Source organism: Podarcis vaucheri, assembly GCF_965113315.1.
Source record: "Podarcis vaucheri genome assembly, chromosome: 10".
NCBI lineage: Eukaryota > Metazoa > Chordata > Lepidosauria > Squamata > Lacertidae > Podarcis > Podarcis vaucheri.
The window spans coordinates 40,808,498-40,828,258 of record NC_138748.1 but is presented as its reverse complement, the minus strand read 5'-3'; the positions used below and the strand labels follow the sequence as shown (position 1 = coordinate 40,828,258).

At 41.1% G+C, this 19,761-nt stretch overlaps 1 protein-coding gene across 8 annotated transcripts in view; it reads right to left on the bottom strand.

Annotated features, from left to right (window-relative positions):
- ANO4 (anoctamin 4) overlaps window positions 1-19,761 on the bottom strand; it is a 145,890-nt gene that overhangs the window by 19,209 nt on the left and 106,920 nt on the right. For all 8 annotated transcript variants that reach the window (XM_082238633.1, XM_082238634.1, XM_082238631.1 and 5 more), the window contains 8 exons: window positions 18,500-18,606; window positions 17,021-17,076; window positions 13,362-13,483; window positions 8,078-8,212; window positions 7,606-7,702; window positions 5,316-5,376; window positions 3,520-3,602; window positions 2,413-2,553 (listed from right to left, as the gene is read on the bottom strand). In XM_082238633.1, coding sequence (XP_082094759.1) covers window positions 2,413-2,553; window positions 3,520-3,602; window positions 5,316-5,376; window positions 7,606-7,702; window positions 8,078-8,212; window positions 13,362-13,483; window positions 17,021-17,076; window positions 18,500-18,606 — 802 coding nt within the window. The remainder of the gene's footprint in view (window positions 1-2,412; window positions 2,554-3,519; window positions 3,603-5,315; window positions 5,377-7,605; window positions 7,703-8,077; window positions 8,213-13,361; window positions 13,484-17,020; window positions 17,077-18,499; window positions 18,607-19,761) is intronic.

Below are 19,761 nucleotides of genomic sequence, written 5' to 3'. Positions count from 1 at the left end.
TGTAATTGTCAAGAAGTGAAGACTAAATCCAAACATTCCAGGGATGACCCAGAAATGTATTCTGATTTACACAAGAAGTTTGAGACACTGGTGGTGTATGATATGTGTAGGCTATGGGACAATTCTGAAAGCTACTTGTTCTTCTTGCATGTTGGATTGATTCCACATTTTAATAGAATGTCATCTTCTTGTCCTGTGTCCAAAATACCAAGTCTGCAAAAAGCCAATTAAATCTAGCCATATAATTTCTTCTCCGTACAAGTCCCAAATTATTACAATTAAACACCAGCACCATCATTATCTTAATCACATAGAGGGCTTTCTAGACTGTGGTGTCCCTGACATGGAAGACCCTCCCCAAGGAGGCTTAGCTGCTATCTTCTTCGAGATGTCAAGGATAAATTTCCCAATTTGCCCAGCATTATTTTAGCTTTGCTGACTGCTCAGTTACCCATTGTTTCAAATGTATTACAGCTGGGTGTCCCCCCCCTTTAATGAACTATAGGTTTGTTTGCTGTTGTTTTTAAAAAGAAGTGTCTGTAAGGCACTTCCTATTTATTTTATAATGAAAAAGTGTACATATATTTTTTGAACTAAATAAATAACATGTGTCCACTTTTCCACTCTGTTTTCAAAATACAGGGTATTTTGCCTTGGAAGGAACTTGAAACAATGTAAAATATGCCATAACCAGAATTGAAACATTCAAGCTGCAATCCTATACGAACTTACCTGGAAGAAAGCCCTCAATGGGGCTGTCTTCTGAGTAGATATCTATAAAGGATTGCAGCAACAAATTTGCATTTCTCTAGATGGGAACTTCATTTTTCTCTTCCTCTCAACAGCAAAGTTACTTAGGCTTTGGGAAGTCCTTTCAGAATGTTGACAGTTTCACACTTTTTATCTGAAGGGTTCAACTAGGCTTTGTTTCAGCAAAGCAATTAAACTAACAGTTGCTTAATTGCTTTTCTGATTAAGGCCAATTTAGAAACATGCTCAGCTGTTCTGCTGAAGTGAGGCCTTATGCTGAGCACACCCAAACCTCTTATGATGACACCATGATGTCCGCTTCTTCTCAGAGGAGTCAATTAACACTAATGCTCAACGATACAAAAAAAAACTCAGGTCTCAAATGAGATCTTTGAAGAACTAAGTGAATACCACTGATATAGAAATGGTCTCTAGTCCATTGAGTAGGCTCAAGTGTATAATGTTTGCAAAGTGCTTTGAGACCTTCAGATGATGAAGTACTTACTTAAATGGAAAGCATTATTACTGTCAATATGGGAGATGAAGCAACATAAGCAAGGACAGAGTGGTTTGCTGAGCTTCATTTCCTAGTACACAGAACAAAGCAAGCAAGCTTTTGCCCCTTAGAGCAAGCAAGCTTTTGCCCCTTAGAGAAGCACTTCAGCTTGTAAACTTTAGAAAACCCATTCATGGCTGTGGTTACAATTACTATTACATGGCAGCTTGAAACACCCATCTACTTCCTTGCAAGAAAACATTCTGTTTGGGGCTCTTTTAATGCTGAAATGCCTTTACAAAATGTAGTCCAGCTATTTAAGAATAAGTAAAAAAACACCACTTCAGAAAATTGTGATCAAGTATTAAAATTGAAATAGCGAATTGTTTATCAATAATCCTCAAGCCAATCCTCTTCAGTAACACAACTAAAATTAAGGTTGGCTTACTCACAGTCCTGAAAAAGAAACATTAAATTTACGTTACACACAAATCCTTAATACAGCCATTCCAAACCATGACGGTTTTCCTATGCATGAATATATTCAAGGACAGGGAAATGGGCTTGTCTGCGTCATGAGAATTGCCCAGGCAACTGTCTTAAAATCTGGGAATGCAAGTGGGCTGCCTCTTCAACAAATTAGGCACATTTTCTTTCAAGATCAAATCAATATTATTTTGATCTGATGTTGCAGGGCCCCTAAAAGGCCGGTGCCTCTTCTGCCTATTTGGTAATCCAGCACTGAATGCATCATGCTCTAAAGTAACCTAATATGTCCTGTACATAATGTGTCCTGCACGTAAGATAGGCAGGAATATGTGGTGGAGTAATTTGAATGTGAAATCTCCTGTCTTTATACTAGAGTGGCATAGTCTCATGAGTACAGTACTGTATCAGTTGCTTTTTCTGAATATGTTAGTAACACCTAAGTTTTCCAGTCAGCAGAACCTTCTGGCAGGTAAAAGTTTCAGGAACAGCATGCTAAAATACCTTTATACAATGGTTGCTTATAAAACAACTGTGTCAGACCGTGACACAAACCATTTTAAACACCAGGAACAGCTTAATAATATTATGGAATTAATCTATGAACTCCCCCCATTTTGCTAACAGAGATGAGAAAGTCTAGTTTTGAGACAATTCAAAAGGAATTATATTTTTCAAACCATAAAAAATATTCCAGATGCAGAAACAATAATTCTGCTGCATTTATCTGCAAATGCTTGATAAGGCTCCGGTTTTCCAGATATGGGATTCATTCGTTCTTTCTTGGAGTACTTGGCTTCAAACTGGGGCCTTATTTCTTCCTAAAGAACATGAAAAAATTTAAATATAGAATTAGACAAAGTCCTGTACAGGAAGCCCCAGGTTATCAGAATTTTGTCAATATTACATGATTTAATTTAACATGAAAAGCAGTTGGGATATATCTGCTGAGTAAATGCTTTCTGCTGCTGCCAGAAACTAAGGGTTTTCTATAGCAGTGTTTTTCAACCACTGTTCCGCGGCACACTAGTGTGCCGCGAGATGTTGCCTGGTGTGCCGTGGGGAAAATTGAAAAATTCGAAAGATTTTTTTTAAAATGTCAAATTTTTGCCCACTAGGCGGGCGCCGGACTGTGTCCACCCTATTTTCCATCCGTCCTGGGTGGGGATCAGATTGGATGGGATCGGATGAGAGCGGACAGGCGGTCCGCTCTCATCCGATTCCCCATAGAGAGCAGCGGGGCTCTGACATCTCCCTCTCCGCACACAGTGGTGGTGTGCCTCGTGATTTTTTTCATGAAACAAGTGTGCCTTTGCCCCAAAAAGGTTGAAAAACACTGTTCTATAGTATAGTCCAGGGTGGAAGGGCCAAAGACAGTATGTAAATGAGGTGAGGGAAGGACAACTGCAGAATCCCGATGTCCTTTCCTGGCTTGCTAAACCATGGTTTGGCAAGCTGATATCCTTATACCCAGCATACAGGCTTGCCACCTCAGGAAGAAATAGGTCTAAGACTTCACAAAGTTGCCTCGCTTTGCCTGTACAGCTGCCAATCAATTTTATTTTAGGAATTGTTGCTTGGCTGATTTCATCCACCTGCTGTGTCAGTGACTCAGCTAATGTAAAATGCCATGGCCTAGAAAGGCTCCGGAAAGGATGGAAGGGAATCAAACTCCATGCTGGGATAACTCTCTTTCTTTCTCTAAAGCTGAATCTGTATTTTGAAGCCAACTTAACTAAATATTCTTGCTACTCTCACTGGTAAAGCAGCAGCATAGACATACAAACCTCCTCTTCTTCCCAGTCTATCAAGTCCCAGTCGTAGGCAATTACTGCTCGTCTTCTTTTCCAAAACTCCAGGAAAACAGTTGCTATAGTAGAGAAATGGAAAGAAATATTAACAAAATACCACATTAATTTATTTATCATCTCATTGTAGTTGAATAAGGGTACATTTTATTTTATCGTGCAAACAGACATATTTTATTTTGAGGAGCAAAACGTACTACTTTTGTAAAACCATGTCCTATGTGAATAATGCTTAAGCAGTCAACTTACTTCTCAGTGTTAAAAATAAGTAAAAATAAACAATTTTTAAACTGCAACAGGCGACCAAATGAGAAATTCTGTGATGGCTGTGTACTCCCTCCTTTCCAGTTTGGAAGTACACCTCTTGATTCTAAAGATTAACACACTACTACATTGAGAGATTTTCAATCAAACATATCACTGAAAATCTATTACCTGAATTCTGTATCTGGAATATCAGGATTCCAGCTGAGCCAGAGATGTTTTGGGGGCCCCACACAGCAGCCCACTCACACTGAAGACATGGAGAAACCCACACCAGTACAAAAGCAGCCCGAAGAGATGCCTTGCCCATCCTGATCCTTGCCTTGACCCCCAATTCTCTCCCACCACTCCCAATCCACAGAAACAGATGAGAAACCCAAACTTGCTAGAGGAATGCCCATTTGGCAGCCAGGCAGCGCTATTAGCAGGGAACTATTGTGGTGGGGAGAGTCTAATCTACCCAGGATGGGGGGGGACACAACTGCAAGCCATCACCCAGCTTACAATAACGATCCTGCAGAGGACCAGATGGAGCAGGGCTAGGTAACATGTGGCATCTAGGCATTACTGGACTGCAACTCCCATCAACTCTGACCATCACTTATGCTGATTGGGACCAATGGGAGCTGTAGTCCCAGGAAGGCCACAGGCTCCCTAGTCCTGCAGTTGAGGAAGTGACTATGTAAGTCCCTCAGCCTTCTCTGAACTTTTGCTCAATAGTTCCCTTCAGAGCTCATTAATGTCCCAGCTCTAACTCTTTTGGGGCGTTATTCACGAATGACACTGGAACATAGGAGGCTGCCTTATACTGAGTCAGACTCTACATATATCTAATTCAGGGTTGTCTCTGCTGACTGGCCATGGCTCTCGAGGCTTTCAGACAAGACTGCTTTTCAGTCATAGCTGGAGATACCAGGAAGTGAACTTGGGATCTTTCCCATGCAAAGCATGTGCTCCACCATTGAGATTTGGCCTCCTCCCCTGCAAAGCACACCATCTAAATCCTGCAGATCTAATATTGTTCCTGAAATAAATGTTGCGTCTGGACATTATCGCTTGAGCAAGGATTTGACTGTGTTTGGCCACAAAGGCCATAAATTCTGCAGAGCCTTTCATCTCAGCTGGATATCAGACAGAAAGAGCTTTATTCTTTCGGAAAACATGAACATTTGCTACTTTCCAGAACATAAATCCTCTACATTAACAGGATTGTGGACTATGTTGGCAGACAACTGATTGAGTGCCAAGGGCCACATTGAAACATGTTGGTGTTGTTAATTTAATATTGAGTTCAAGTTATCAGTAGTCTCTGAAAAGCATGAGCATGAACATGATGAACAAACGCGCAGTCTGGAAACTTTCTAAATTAGAAAGCGTGACCTACAAATGTGTGTGGGGCGGGGCAGTGAAATGAGCCCAGAGCACCATTAAAATCATCAAATATTTATAACAGAATAAGATTTTTAAAAACAAAAAAGTACTGACATAACCTACCTTTAAAGAGAACTTACCCCACACTGCCATGAAAACAGCAAAAAACACAGTAGCCCCATTGTCAAAAAGATGCGTTACCTGTGAAAAGACAATCAGGTTCAGCCATTCATTTTAAATATTCTATTCAAAACTATTGTTTTCCATTGTGTAAAAAATAAGGGATATATCTTACTCAGGAAATTTGCTTAAACTGCAAAGGGTTAGGCCTAATATCAGGATGACAAACATTTATTAGGAGAAGTTTCCAATATGCTTATGATTTGGCTATCAGTAGCAATTGGCTGCTTATGATTTGGCTATCAGTCAGCATTGCCCTTGAGCCAGTGCCACCAACTGGACTCATACACTGGGCCAGGCGAGCTGGGTAGCACTTCCAGAGACCACCTTCTTCACAGGAACAGGTCAAAGTGCTGTGGACTCACAGCTTAGAGTTGTGAGCACCGGATTCACTTCCACAAGTAGACAGTCATCGCACAGCAGAGTACAGCAGAGCATAAATGACTCGGAGAGCAGCTCTGTAGAATATCTTGTTTATTCTATCTACAACTATCATACAAACTATATACAGAGTTAAATGAGGTCTACACATAAATGAATGCTGAACTGCACTGAGTGTCTGCAGCTGCTCTTAGCAGCAACCTTATCTCTACACACAATCTCTAACACTCAGTCTCTCTCTCTCTGACACACTGACTGACTGACTGATTGATGTGGTGCTGGAGGTGAATAAGTAGAGAGCAGAACACCGCCCCCTCCTCTCTGGAAAATCACCAGACTCATCAGGAGATTCTTGGATATGGGAGGGGTGAACTCTCCTCAAGCCAACCCTTGGGTATGTTTTTACAACCAGACCACTATTGCCACATGTCAGCCTGTTGGTAGCCTACAGTAATATATTCCTCTTTGTACGAGCCTTTCGGAAATCATGCAGTCATTAAGCTATCAAAGGGAAATCTGCTTGAACTGTTCTCCTGAGGGGAAAAACATAAGACCCTGACACACAGGCAAGCAATTAATTACACTGAGAAGATATATGTGAATTAAAAGCTCAAGACACAAGTGTCAGCTGCACAAAAAGACCTCATCAGACCATCATGCAGATTGGCTACATTTCTTGCTATCATACGAAGAGTTGCATGACTGCAGAGAAGAGGCATGCTTCCGTGATTTATTTTAGAATGTATAAAGCTCACAAAGGAAAAGTACAGAATTGCACCATTGAACATAAAGTGTAAGGCTGTGCACCAGATCCAAGCCAAATTCGAGCTATCTGGACGGATTTGGGCCTATCCCAGTTGAGCTGAGACAGTCACAGACCACTGAAGGTGGTGTTGGATTACCCAGGGGAAACTGGGGCTGTCACGGAGTGGACATCAGGCAGGAAGGAGAAACATAATTCTGAAGGAGAGTGCCATGGGGGATTTGGGGCTTACCTTCCCCCTCTCTCCTGGCTGGGGGTGAGTGTGAAAGAATAATAGCCAATCTAACCTTGTAGCAAGATCTGGGAGCAGAGAGAGGCCTTATTCTGCTCTATGTGAAAATCCAGTGCTATGGCACTGGGAAACTTCCTTAAAAACCTAAGGAGAACCACTATCTATTGGAGGGTTAATGTTGTGAGCCCTTTCTACTTATACTCACACTGCATATATATGTAGATAAAACCATATAGAGACACCAGAGTTTGTAGTGACCTTCATTCCAAAGCAGGGTTTTTTAACCTGTGGTTCACAGACCCTTAGGGGGTCTATGGATGAGCTTCAAGGGGTCCATGAAACAGAAAAACCCAGAAAAAAATAAGTTCAAGGGGTCCATAGCTTTCATCAGATTTTCAAAGGGGTCCATGACCCAAAAAAGGTTAAGGACCCTGCTTCTAAACTAGGAAACCAGGCCTGAGGTATGGACTGTCACTTCAAAGTTCCTCAGTGTTCAGAGGCTGAGGTGAACAGTCGGTATGTTATAGTGATTAGAGTGTTGGGCTGGCATCTGAGGGATCAGAGTTCAAATCCCCATTCAGTCAGGAAGCTCACTGACCTTGGGCCAGTCACTGCCTCTCAACCTAACCTACTGGACAGGGTTAAATGATATTTTTAATGTAACAACATCATAGTTGGTCCTGCTTCTATTAGTAATACTTTAATTTCCTAAGCAGAGGCATCACCCTTGAAGGAGTTGCACTCATTTGCACCAAAGTTAAATTTAAATAATTTGGAAGTTTTAAAAAAGCAAACAATGTTTTTCATGGTACTAAATAAAACACTGTTGCTGGAATGAAGTCAAAAGCATTTTCAATAAAAATAAATAAATTACCTTGGCATAAACACAGCTGTCGGACAACCTCATGAAGGGGCAGTATTTATCACATATAGGGCACATTATAATCTCTGTAGCTTGGCAGACTTCTTTACTGGAAAAGAGAAGAGATCATGATTAATAGCTCAGTTTATAACTAACACGCTTCAGAGTGCTTTCATAATTTGGGCAGTGGAGTAGTGAGCAGGAGAAAAACAGAACAAACCTAAAACAAGCCATTTTTTTTTTTACTTCAGAAAAAGTTAGTAGTAGTGGTAGTAGTAGTTGTTTAAGAGCTGCTAAGGAGGGTAAAACAAAAGATCAGAACAATACTGGTGTGTGGGAATGTTAAATAGCAACTTAATACATTTATTTATTGAATTGAATACATTTATTTCAGCTATTTGTATAATAATTAATCACTAAAGACCTCCATGCAATGCTTGCTTATATCAAATACACTAGTATACATGTTTTGTTTTCACTTCACCTGACTTGGCAGTGGTTCAATGTGGCTACTCCATACAAAAAGACAAAGAGTCCAACGAAGGCAGCTGGGAAGAGCATTCCTGTATACCAGCCTAACCAGGCAAAGTACAAGCCAATTTTCTCACCAAAGTACCGTCTGTCAAAAACACAAGGCAACAAAGTTATGAAGACATCTTTAATAGGATTGAACACAGGTTCTTAACATAAAAGTATTTTATTCAGAGACTCATAAGAATGACATTTTACTTATATTAAAAACAAGGGGCAATTGTTGGGCTTTGAATGGATGGTTCATCAGGTCTCTAAGTTAAAACCCAGCCAACCTATCTACTTGCATTAACTCCACACCTTGTATTTTGTACTGTCTTTTTGTGGGGCAGGTTGGCATGTTCCAGTGATCTTCCTTGAAGTTCAGGCTTTACTTGCCAAGTGCAGTCAATTTGTTTTTGTATTCCTCTGTCAATCAGAAGGTCCCTTGGGTCTTCCGACCGAACTGATAAACTTGTAACCGTAATGTGGTCTTTTGTGACAAGGACAGCAGGTTGGCAGTGTAAAAACAACACTGGGAACAGCTGCAAATCTGTCTTTGCTGCATGAGAGAAACTTCTGGCCTAATTGTTTGGCTGACATACTGAATAGCAATCTGGGTTCGCTCCAGTGCAAAAGAAAACTTAAAGTCTATGGGATTTACATGGCCTACATGAATCCAAGTCTATAATTTAAAACTGTAAAGCAAAGTAGAAGCAGAACACTCAGCTAAGATTTATTTATACTGCTGTTCTCCACTCCCTAGGATAGGTGCTTTTTATTTTTTTTTGCTCTCTTGTTTCCTTCAGTACTTGAAATCCCTGCCCAGTCCTGCAGCTGCAAGAAGCAGTGCACACATTGTGACTTCTGATACCAATGAGCAGCTGCTTCCAAGACACCAAACGATGCCAGTGTTAATTTGTGCATTGCAAAAGGACGAGGAGCGGGTGTACCAAACTGCTCTCTGTGTATGAATGGGATCCACAGGGCCTCTTCACTTGTAGTTTTCAAAGAGCACAGCCAGTAATGGTTTTATTGGCATGCTTTATGTGAACATTGACACAGCTAAACAGTATCATTCACATCATGCTACCATTAAAAAAAACTGACATCACCACTGGCAGAACAGTAATTCAGACGAGAGATTGGACTGTACTGAGGATGATCAGATCAATAGTTCCATCTCTTTGCTTTCCCAGCCCTGTCAGATATGACTGTTGGGTATTATTACTGAGAGATGCTGAAATGCACTTTAGCCACCCAAAGCCAGAAGAACAATCAATAGAGAATGACTGAACTTCATGGGATCATTCTCACTTCCCATGAGACCTGCTTTGGCAACTCTGCCTCATTCCTACCCATTCCATCAGATTGATGCCTAACACACACATAAGCACTAAGGGGCTGCGTAACCATGTTGCCCACATAAGCCTGTTCAGGACGTACTGTATGCTTGAAGAGGCTCTGGGGGAAAGTGCTGCCTGGTGCGTGTCCTGCATCAGTAGTTACCTGGCAGCAGACACTGCCAGTTCTCTGACCAGCCCAGGCGGCTGGATCTACCCGCCATTTACATTTCCCACATAGTGACATTCTAAAGCTTGATAGCTAGATCCAGCTCTCTGACGTTTGGAGTGCTGGGCTGGATTTATTTATTTAATGGTGGTCCTGGGTATTTGTCAACAGTGGGCCCTGAGAGTGGGTTCTCGTGCTGCCCGAGAATCCCAGAAACTGATCCTAGCCCCAAGCATAGGCATCAATTCACACTGTGAAGAGCAGGGGTGGGGGACCTTTTTTCCCCAGGGCTGGGATCTGTAATAGGTAACCTTCAGGAGGGGCGTGTCACATGCCAGTGGTGTGCTAGCCAGAGGCAAAAGCAAGCAGAGAAACAAATGAGATTCTCATATTTGTACAATAGGCTACATTCCAGGCATGCAGAAGCCAGAGGTTTCCAACACCACCCTCAGTACTTCTCCATCCTCTAATCAAGCAAGCAAGAGACATCTTCACAGTTCAAAGATACATTCTAGCCAGGCTAATGCAACTGAGGAAGATGAGCAAGGAGTAAAGGGGTCCAGTCTGGGGAGCTGGAGTGTGGCCTGAGAGAGTCCCACGAGCAGGACATAGGCTTGGAGGGTCCCTGAAGTTCCCCACCCCTGGTGCAAAGTATGTATGAACTAGGGATGGGGAGAACCACAGCAGCAGACCCCACTCCCAACCTATGTGCATTTAACTTAATGCCTGCATAGAGTCAATACATGTCTGCCAAGACTTTTTGCAGTTGTTCGGTTAAGCTGTTCAGGCTCCCCACTACACCCCACCAACTGCACACAGTTCGCATGTCTTCCCATAGTAATCTGTCACTTCCTATTCTGTGTGTGCCAAAGGGCTTTCAAAGATCAAGCACCACGGACAGAGCTCAGTTACCATACAATGCAGTATCTGTCAAAGAAAACCAGCTCAGAAACTGAGAATATTAACACTTCCTAACCACTACCTTGGCTAATATTACAAACCTGACACATCATCCCTGGTCTGACACCAATATGCACAAAATTATGCAGACATCAACAGATGTCGTCTGCTCTGGAAATGTCTTAATTGCCAAGTTGATAGTGCTGCCAGCAGGCAGGCAACTCATTCATGAGGCTATAGGTGAGCTACTGATAGGCTCTAACATTTAGGAATGACTGCTCTGCTGCAGACAATAACATGTGCAATTTCAAGTGAGGAAATGCAGCCAATTGAAAGAGCAATTAGTTTTTATACCCTTTTGGGTATTTTTGTTTGTTTGTTTGATTTGGAGCTTTTCCTGCAGTAACCTGTAAACCAATTTCAGGTGGAGATCATAAAGAGATCACCCAGAACCTTTAACGTAAGTTTTTGATACATGCTTTATAGAGAAACTACACATCACAGCATCCCATGGGGACATCTACTCAGAACTGTGCAGATCATTCACACACCTTGTTTCCTTGCTTCTTTCTGGCAACTTTAGTGGCCAGCTGGTGTAATTAAACCAAAATTAATGACTGCTGAATGTGCCAGATTAATGGCACTGCAGAATTAAGACTTCAAATTTATTGCTAGAGAAAGCAGCAGTTGTACAAGCTTTCCCAGTAACAATGGAACTTGAATATGATCTAGTAGTATTCACCAGTGAAGAGAATACAGGGCGGTTTATTAGCTGCTTTAATGCCTTGGTATCTCTGAATAGTGCCTGTGAGATCATGGACTGGGTAATGGGTATCATACAAGAACTCCCACAAGGGGCCACAGGAACTCTGCAAACATACATCTTGATTCACAATAGGTGGTTTGTGTACATAATGCATTCAAACTTTTATTGGGGCAGCAGGGAATCTTGAATCTTGGTATTTCATGAAAATCTCAGCTTCTTCTTTCCACATAAAAAACTTAAAGCCTTGTACTCCATGGCCAAACTTGCACTGAAACTAAAGCAAACTAAAGGGAGGATTTCAAGTGTGCTGTGTTGCGTGATCTTGAGTATGTGCCATTGTCACATGTCCCTTGAACTCTGGATACCAGGAGATATGAAGATTTAACCATGCTGCTCAAGTCTGATGGATATTTACCTTGGGTAGTGGCACAGATGACCAGAAACAAATGCCACTACTAGAGCAATTTGCTTGTTTCTGAAGCAACTTAGTCACTATAAGCACTTATCTCTGTTTTTCTAGACTAATGGAGAAAAAGAATCAATATTGTGACATGAAGAAAGCCAAGTAAACAGAAAACAAAAAGATGGACTGCAGCAGCTTAGAGACTAATTAGTGTCATAGAACAATGTATATTTGCAGCTACAAATGATTTTCAAAAATTACTCCTGAGCGACCCAGAATCTTAGTCATCTACTAAGGCAGAACTCTGAAGTCAACTCTTAGCTTTTACTATAACAGAGTAATGCATTTGGAAAATGGTCAGTGTGCCCAACATTATTAGGCTGCCAAATTCTGTATGCCCCAAGAAGACCCTTGTGAGATTTCTAGGCTAGGTATTTTAAAAAGTACCCTTGGAATAAGGTGAAAGCTTTCAAAAGGAAGAGAACTTCAACAGTGATTTAGGAATCAAATTATGTTGTGGTTTGTTGTATTTTCCAGACAGGACAAGCACCAGGTTTGAAAGGAGCCCCTCTATTAGTATGCCTTGGCAGGGGGCAGTAGAGCTTGGACCATGTTCTGAACATCTTGGGTGGATGGGTTTAGCTGCCACTTAAATTTTTCATAATGATATATTGCTGCTCTGTGACCTTATGGGAAACTAATATGATGGCTGGGAGCAGCTGCCCAATACAGCCTGGAGCACTGCACTGGGGTTTTTTTTTTGGGGGGGGAAGGGTGTCCAGGGCACATGTAAGCAGTGGTCCCTGATGGGCCACTATGATCCTGGCAAATGCCCCAATATGCCTGGTACTGACACCAGATCTGTTTGCAGAAAAAAATGCAGTCCAAGAGCAATCTCCTATTGTTGTTGTTATTCATTTAAAGTTATTCTCCAAAATAACTTCATATAGTTACAAATATACTTTTTATCAACCCAACATTTCCTGCAATATATTTACATTTTTTTTTCTTTTAGGAAATCAGTTTTAAAAACAAACGCAGAGAAAGCAAATCTCCTAGCAGTTGCTATATTTTAGGAAATGTGTTACTGCTGTACTATATCATTTGCAGACTTTTAGACACCATTCTCAGTTACGGTATCTTCAGCCACACTTTACTCTTAAGCATTGGTGGTGGTCTATTCACCTGCAATGCAGATGCAACAGCGGTGATGAAGGGCTGGAAGGGAGGTTGGCCATAGTTCATCTTCAGCATTTATATGCTGGCATACTAAGTCTCTTATAGTTGGGATGTAAGCCACAACTTTTAACTAAGGATATTGGGTGGACACTTTGTGACTTCATACTGCAGTCCTTAACTGGGCAAGATGCCATCTGGGGTGCCAATGTGGGTTTTTTAAGTGCCAGAAATCTAGTTGTTGTGACTATAGGAAAGGGTAATACTTAGCACAAGTCTATGATTCAACGCATACTATAGTAGTTACTCAGGGTTTCGGAAAGTGGTCCCCTCTCAGCCCTATCTGGAGGTGTCAGGGATTGATCTTAGGAGCTTTTTCACGCAATATATGTGCTCCACCAGTGCATACCAGCCCTTCTCTGCCACTTAACAAGCTGATTTAATTCATCCAAATACACCAAAATATTAAAAAATGAAGAACTGGTTTTTAAAAGGTTTTACCGTACAAGATCCAAAGGCTGGTATTTATACCAAGCTCCCCACGAAGCCCAGCATTCATAAAGTAGGTGCCTGTGGTTTTCTGCCCCATGAGTTCTTATGGATTTTTTACTTCTGTAACCACCCTAAAATAAAGGTAGTAAAGGAGAAATTAGTGAAGAAGTATTCATTAGAATAAGCATATTATCCATGTAAGCAAACACACACACATTCATTTTGTATTATTTTCCCACAAATAAACAGCATATTGCTATTCTTCAGATTCCAATTCCTAACCTCAGGTCTACAAACTCCCAGAAACTTTTGAAGGAAGATAAGAGCACTCAAAGGAAGCAAACCTAATCTCTGCAGTTTCTTTTCAAATGGAAGTTTTTATTTTTCTGAGCTTCCAGATAAGATCTTAGCATTAAGGTTGCATTGTATATTTCTTAGCAAAGGCGCACAAAAATTAGCCAAAAAGAACAAACAACTTTGCTGTTAGGTATGTTTGTAACCTTTTCTTACATGATTGCGCAAATCCTAAGACATGTACTTTCATCTATCAGTTACATAGGATCAGTGATCACAGAACAGCTGTTTTATACATGTTAACATTCACATGACCCTAACAACAAAGTACGGCAGGGTTTTGGAAAATACGCAGGTAACCTCACAGATTGATTACTACTGCATCAGCTCTCAAAAACTTCAGCTAATACTGCATGCTGTTGTTTACTTTCTTATGGGAACAGACAGGAAAGAACACATAATAATACCAGCACTCCTAAATTTGCATTGTTATAGTGTCACCCAGGCACGATCACTTTGGGTACAGTTGTCCTGCTGTAGGAATAAGGATACCAGAAGCTGGAGTCCACTTTGAGGAAGGTCCAGAGACCAATGCCAGGTCAAACTCCAAGGTCAAGTTTGGTGAGGGAGGCAGTTAATGAAATAACCATAGTCCAGTCACAGGCCAAGGCCACACACACAGGAAAGTCAGGTTCACAGCAAGACAACACAGCTGACAAGAAGCTGCAGGACAGAAGCTGCTCCAGAAACTTTCCTAAGGAACTGCAGGCATTTATCTACGAGCCTGCTAAGCCCCACTCTAGGCACACCTGGTGGTTGTCACAGCTATCTGAGGAGTTTGATCTACTAATGAAAAAGTAGCTCCTCATGAGTAGCATGTTACTCTCAAGGAAGGCTTGGCTTTCAGATGAGCACTCCACTGGTTCTGCACTTTGCTGAGTTGGTGCTCTCTTGGGCTTGGACGTGGCTCAGCGTCTAACTCTGACTTTCTATTAGGTGGGGTGCCATAAGGCCTGGTGGTTCTAATTTAGCCTTGCTGCTGCCTGGCCTAACTTCTTGTTCTCTTTTTTTTTTTATAAAATTTTTATTGGGTTTTCACATTTTATATAGACAAAGACAAAAACACAAAAAACATAAAAACAAACAGAAAAGTAAAACAACAAACATATATAGTTTCCAGAAAAAACTTATTTTCTAACCCTGGTCATTGACTTCCCCCCCACCCCCTCCCTTGCATCCCTATTCCCAAATTTGTATCAGCAAATTGGCATTTCCTTATCCATCTTAATATTAGTCCTTTATATATATATATATATATAAAAAAAGCAAAATTAAATTTATTCTAAGTTGGACCTCAGTTCCCTTCCAACGATTTCCCATTTTGTCTTAAATAATAATCTTGTTAGCTAAATCCCATAGTCTTAAGTGTTGTTGAAACTAGATTCTTCCCTCCCTCCCTTCCCCGGTTTGTGTCCCTTCCGAAAACATGTCCAAAATAGCAATTATTAGCCCGGATTCCTTACGTCCGAGGCTCTCAAATCTCTTTCAGTCCCTCTCCGCCGGCCTAGTTGGCAATCCTTTATGTCGGTCTTCACGTCTCGAAAGAGTTCTTTCACAATCAGTCCAAAATCTCTTCCCATATTTGCAAGCAACTGCTGAGGAATTTCCACAAGGCATAAATTTTGAACATAATCAAAGTCAGAGTCTATGTGGAGGCCCCAATTATACTTCTTTATTTTAAATTCCTTGATTTCATAAATTCCCAGGGCCTCCACTTTCATCTTCTGGATCTTTCGTAGATTTGTAGTAGGTTCAGTCCAATAGTCTCCTTGTTTATATTCCACAGATGTCAGCTTCTGGACAATATTTTCCCATTTCAGTTCTTCTCTTTCTTGTTTTGTCTTCTCCTCTTCTTTGGTTATCATTTCCGGCTCAGCTGTGGATTCTTTCTCAGCCAGGTTCTCATTACATTGAGCAGAACTACTTATTTCAGGATTCAAGGTCATCAATTGTTCACTCATAGCCGTAGTCTGTTCCTGTAAGATTCCAACCAAATAAAACATCCTTTCGATTTCTCCCAGTATCTTTCCATCCACAGCCATTGTAATTCCACAGATTTCCCCCTAGAGGGAATCTGGTTACTTAGTGTTCTTTTCTCCAACAGTCCTCTGTCTTATTATTGATTCTTTGTTTCCAACAATTTTAGTTCAATTGTAACTCCTTTTAATCCAGAGGGGTCTTAAGTAGCAATTTTTCTACTATTAACAGTCCGTTTGACAGCTTTGACAGCTGTCAAACTCTGCTCTTCTTATACCAGCTCCAAAGTAGGACACTCCTGAGCCCGGGAGGGGGGGTTGCTTACAACAGAAATATACCCCTTCCAACACTCCTCTCTCCTGCTCAAAAAAAGATTCCTTTTCCAAATCTTGGAAGTTACTGTCTTTTTAAACTCACCCTTTACAGGGTAGGCACTCCAGCTTAGTTCTTTTATCGTTGCTCTGGATCGTCTGCAAGGGGGGGGGTGCGGACTTCCTTTTAACACATCCCCCGATCGTCTCAAATTCAATAGGTGAAATTCTTAGAATCCAAATTCAATTAACTCACGGGTTCTTTTTCTCAGCCGAATTTCAAGGAAGGAAGTCAGCGCTCTCCGGTCATGGCTCGCGGCTTCGCTCAGCAGAGGTAGCGATGGACTCTCGGTGCCACGCCACCCCCCGTATCCCCTCCGCAGCCTTTAAAAAGGCTCTTTGCGAATCAGGGGGGGCGCTTAAGGCACCCACCGAGTCTTCAGTCCGCAGGCTTTCGTGCCTGCGGTTTTAAGGGTCCCTGTGTCGCCGGCACGGCAAAGACCCGTCCCCCGCTGAGCCGATTCCCTCCGGAGCTCGGAGGGAATCCGCCATTCCCAGATCGCGCCAACCCCGGAAGTCCCCTAACTTCTTGTTCTCTATGGTCCCCTTCAGGGTGTACCAGGCCCTCCTCTGAGGAGGATTCCTCTAGAAGGAATTTGACATCTGTTTTGACCTCTTAAGTCACACATGGCCTCTCCTGAATCTATCAACTTCACAAAATGTGGTGCTCTCCAGATGTGACTGGCCAGTGGTCAGGGTTGATGGGAGCTGGAGTCCATCTTGGGAGAACATCGTTGCCTATCCCTGATACAAACTGTTCTCTGAAGTCTTTTAACAAAGCTCTTCTTGGAGATTTGTCAGACTCTATTGTACAATAGAACGATGGTGTGGAAATGCCTTGAGTCTCAAAGGCAAGTATTTCTACAAAATACTTGTACCCAATCCAGCAAAAAACAGGATTAATTATAGTAAAAGTCATCTAGAGACTATATTGTGTTTGCTAAGAAAAATAATAGGAAATAATACCTCATGAAGAGGAAATGCAGCTTCATAGGAGCCATTAGTAAGCAATCGATTCAGACCTGAAAAACAAAAATATTCAATATATAGCATGTAGAGTTGGAATGACAATAATGCATTAGAAATAATACAGTAACAGCTGAATGTTGGAAAAGGAACAGCAAATTCTTTATAACACTTTATAAAGGAGTGGTAACTGTTGCAGAGTGGTACAAGCACTTTTGAACACCCACATTTCTCAGAACTCCTTGTGAATTGCTCTTAATTTTGCTAGGATAGTTTTCAGGTATCCTATATATATCCTATCCTATCCTATCCTATCCTATCAAGTGCCTGGAAAGTTCTGGTATCTGTCTAGTAATCTTATCAAAGAATAATATGAGTGCCCGCCATGGCATCTCTTAAGATAAGGGTAGGGAACTGCACGCCCACAGCCTGAACCTGGCCCCTGAAGTCTTTTCAAAAGTGGCCTGCCAACCACCTCCCACATTCCACAGCAGTATGGGTTACATTGAACAAAACAAACAGCTACCACAGTCTATCTCCAGATAAACTCTGGCATTGTTTAGGATTTTGAAGAGTGCTTCAGCATGTTCTCTGCACCACAGCAATAGCAGTTAAAACTGCAGTACTAGGATCTTCAGCAGCAATTGCAATCACTTATGCAATAACTGAGTGCTGCATTTTATTTATTTAAAATATTTGTATACTACAATTTCATTTTTTTAAAAAAAACATATATAAATATATAAAACAATAATTGACTATTATGGAAAATAGTTTAAAAGTCCAGATGACAAAAAGTCCTAGTGCTGTTGTGGTGCCCTGCCTCTTTGCCTCTGAGGATTGGAGAGGGTGCCATTTACCTCTTCCTTGTGTCATATCCCAGTGCTGCAGTGGGAACTGAATTAGCATTTAGGAGCAGAAAGGTTCTGTGAATTTCATTTCTTTTAGTTTCCAAACTTAAATTCAGTTCACGTTTCTGCAGCAGATTGCGGATTTATTTTATTTTTTAAATCCTCATGAAAATCTGCATTTTAGTTCAATTTTCTCCTAATAAATACTTTTTTTTTGTATGAAGTTTTGACTAATGTACACATTTTGGTGAGCGATTTCTCCTAAAATAACATGTTTTTGCTTGTTAGTTTTGTGAATATATTCATACACTTTACCCAATATATGCAATATTGTAAACCCGGTTTGGAAAACTGCATCACAAAATTTGGGTAAGTGCAAATTTCAGAGGATGGCCGTGTTATGGTTTTCATATTGTTTCAGAAACCACAATTTTAATAGATTCATTTGCAAATGCAGTTAAATCTCTTCCCCATCCTGAGCACCCTCCTCACTTTTCAGACCAAAGAGGTGAGGTTGTGATTTCCCTCCCCATTAAAGCACTGGGATGCATATGGATGTTTAAAGCTACCATCCTACTTACTTGGAGAGGCTAATAAGCAGTAAAATCTGTTGCTGTCCCATACTTACCAATTTTATTTTTTCCTTCTTCGTATTTCACTCTCTGTAAAATATGATGAACAATTCTACTTCTTGTAGCGTTGTTGAAGAACGTGTCTTTGTTGTGGATGATGAAGCTATTTTTGAAAACAAGCACAAGCAAGATAGTTATTGCTCATGACAATAGAAGGAGGTGTCACTGATATCTCTGACAACTCAGCAGTAGAACGTAAGAAAAGAATGAATTGAAACACAATATGAAATTTCTGCTAAGTTGGGTTATTTGAAGGACACTGTATATGAAAGATTTTTTAAAAAATAATAATAACATGAGCTTATGGTAACAGGGCCAGCCCAAGACATTTTGGCACCTGAGGCAAACCACAAAATGCCACACCAGGGAAAAAGGGGTGAGAGCTAGATAAGGAACAAGGGCTGGGGGATAAATGTATACACAGTTTCTGCTGCCACTATGAATCCTGCTGCCTGGGGCAGCTGCCTCACGTTGCCTCATGGGTGGGCCGGTCGTGTGGAGCTTAATCTCAATAGAGTAAATAAGCTTCAGTAAAGCAGACTTCACAAATTGGTAGATTGAACTGGACCTCTACCTTTCCAAGGCTGTGGTCAAATGCAACAATTATGGAATTTAATGAGATGCATTATACCAGGTCAAGCTACCTTTCCATTTTGCCCAGTATTGCCTACTCAGACTGGTATCAACTCTGGCAGAGAGATCTGTCCCATCATCTGTTGCTACCTGTGGAGATGCCAGGGACAGAACCTGGGACCTTCTGCATACAAACTATGTGATCTGTCACTGAATGATGGTCCCAACACCTATGTAAGTTCCAGGTACACTTATTTAGGAGTAAACATAATTGAATGCAACAGGATTTTTTTGAGTAAACATGCCCGGAATAGGTCTTCATACTTGTGATCACCGACTCAGACATGACAGTAGCCAACATGAAAATTGTGGATCCTACCAAAAATCTTGGGGTTAGGGTACAACCTCACTTCTTGGGTGTCATGGAGGACTCTCAGATGCCTAATGCAACATAAACAATGTTTATGCAAGGGATACAGTGAAACATCCAAAAGTCAGATAATGTAGTTTGAATGACAGGGGATTTATTTTAATTGCACCCGATTTTTAAAATGAAGCAATAACATTGCATCTTTCCTTGTTACTTGCACTTCCTAAGAGATGAGTAAAACTGGAAACTTGGAAATTTAAAAAAGTTCTTGCAGTGGCTTAATAAGGCAGAATAAAGGCAATGCACCAAACTGTC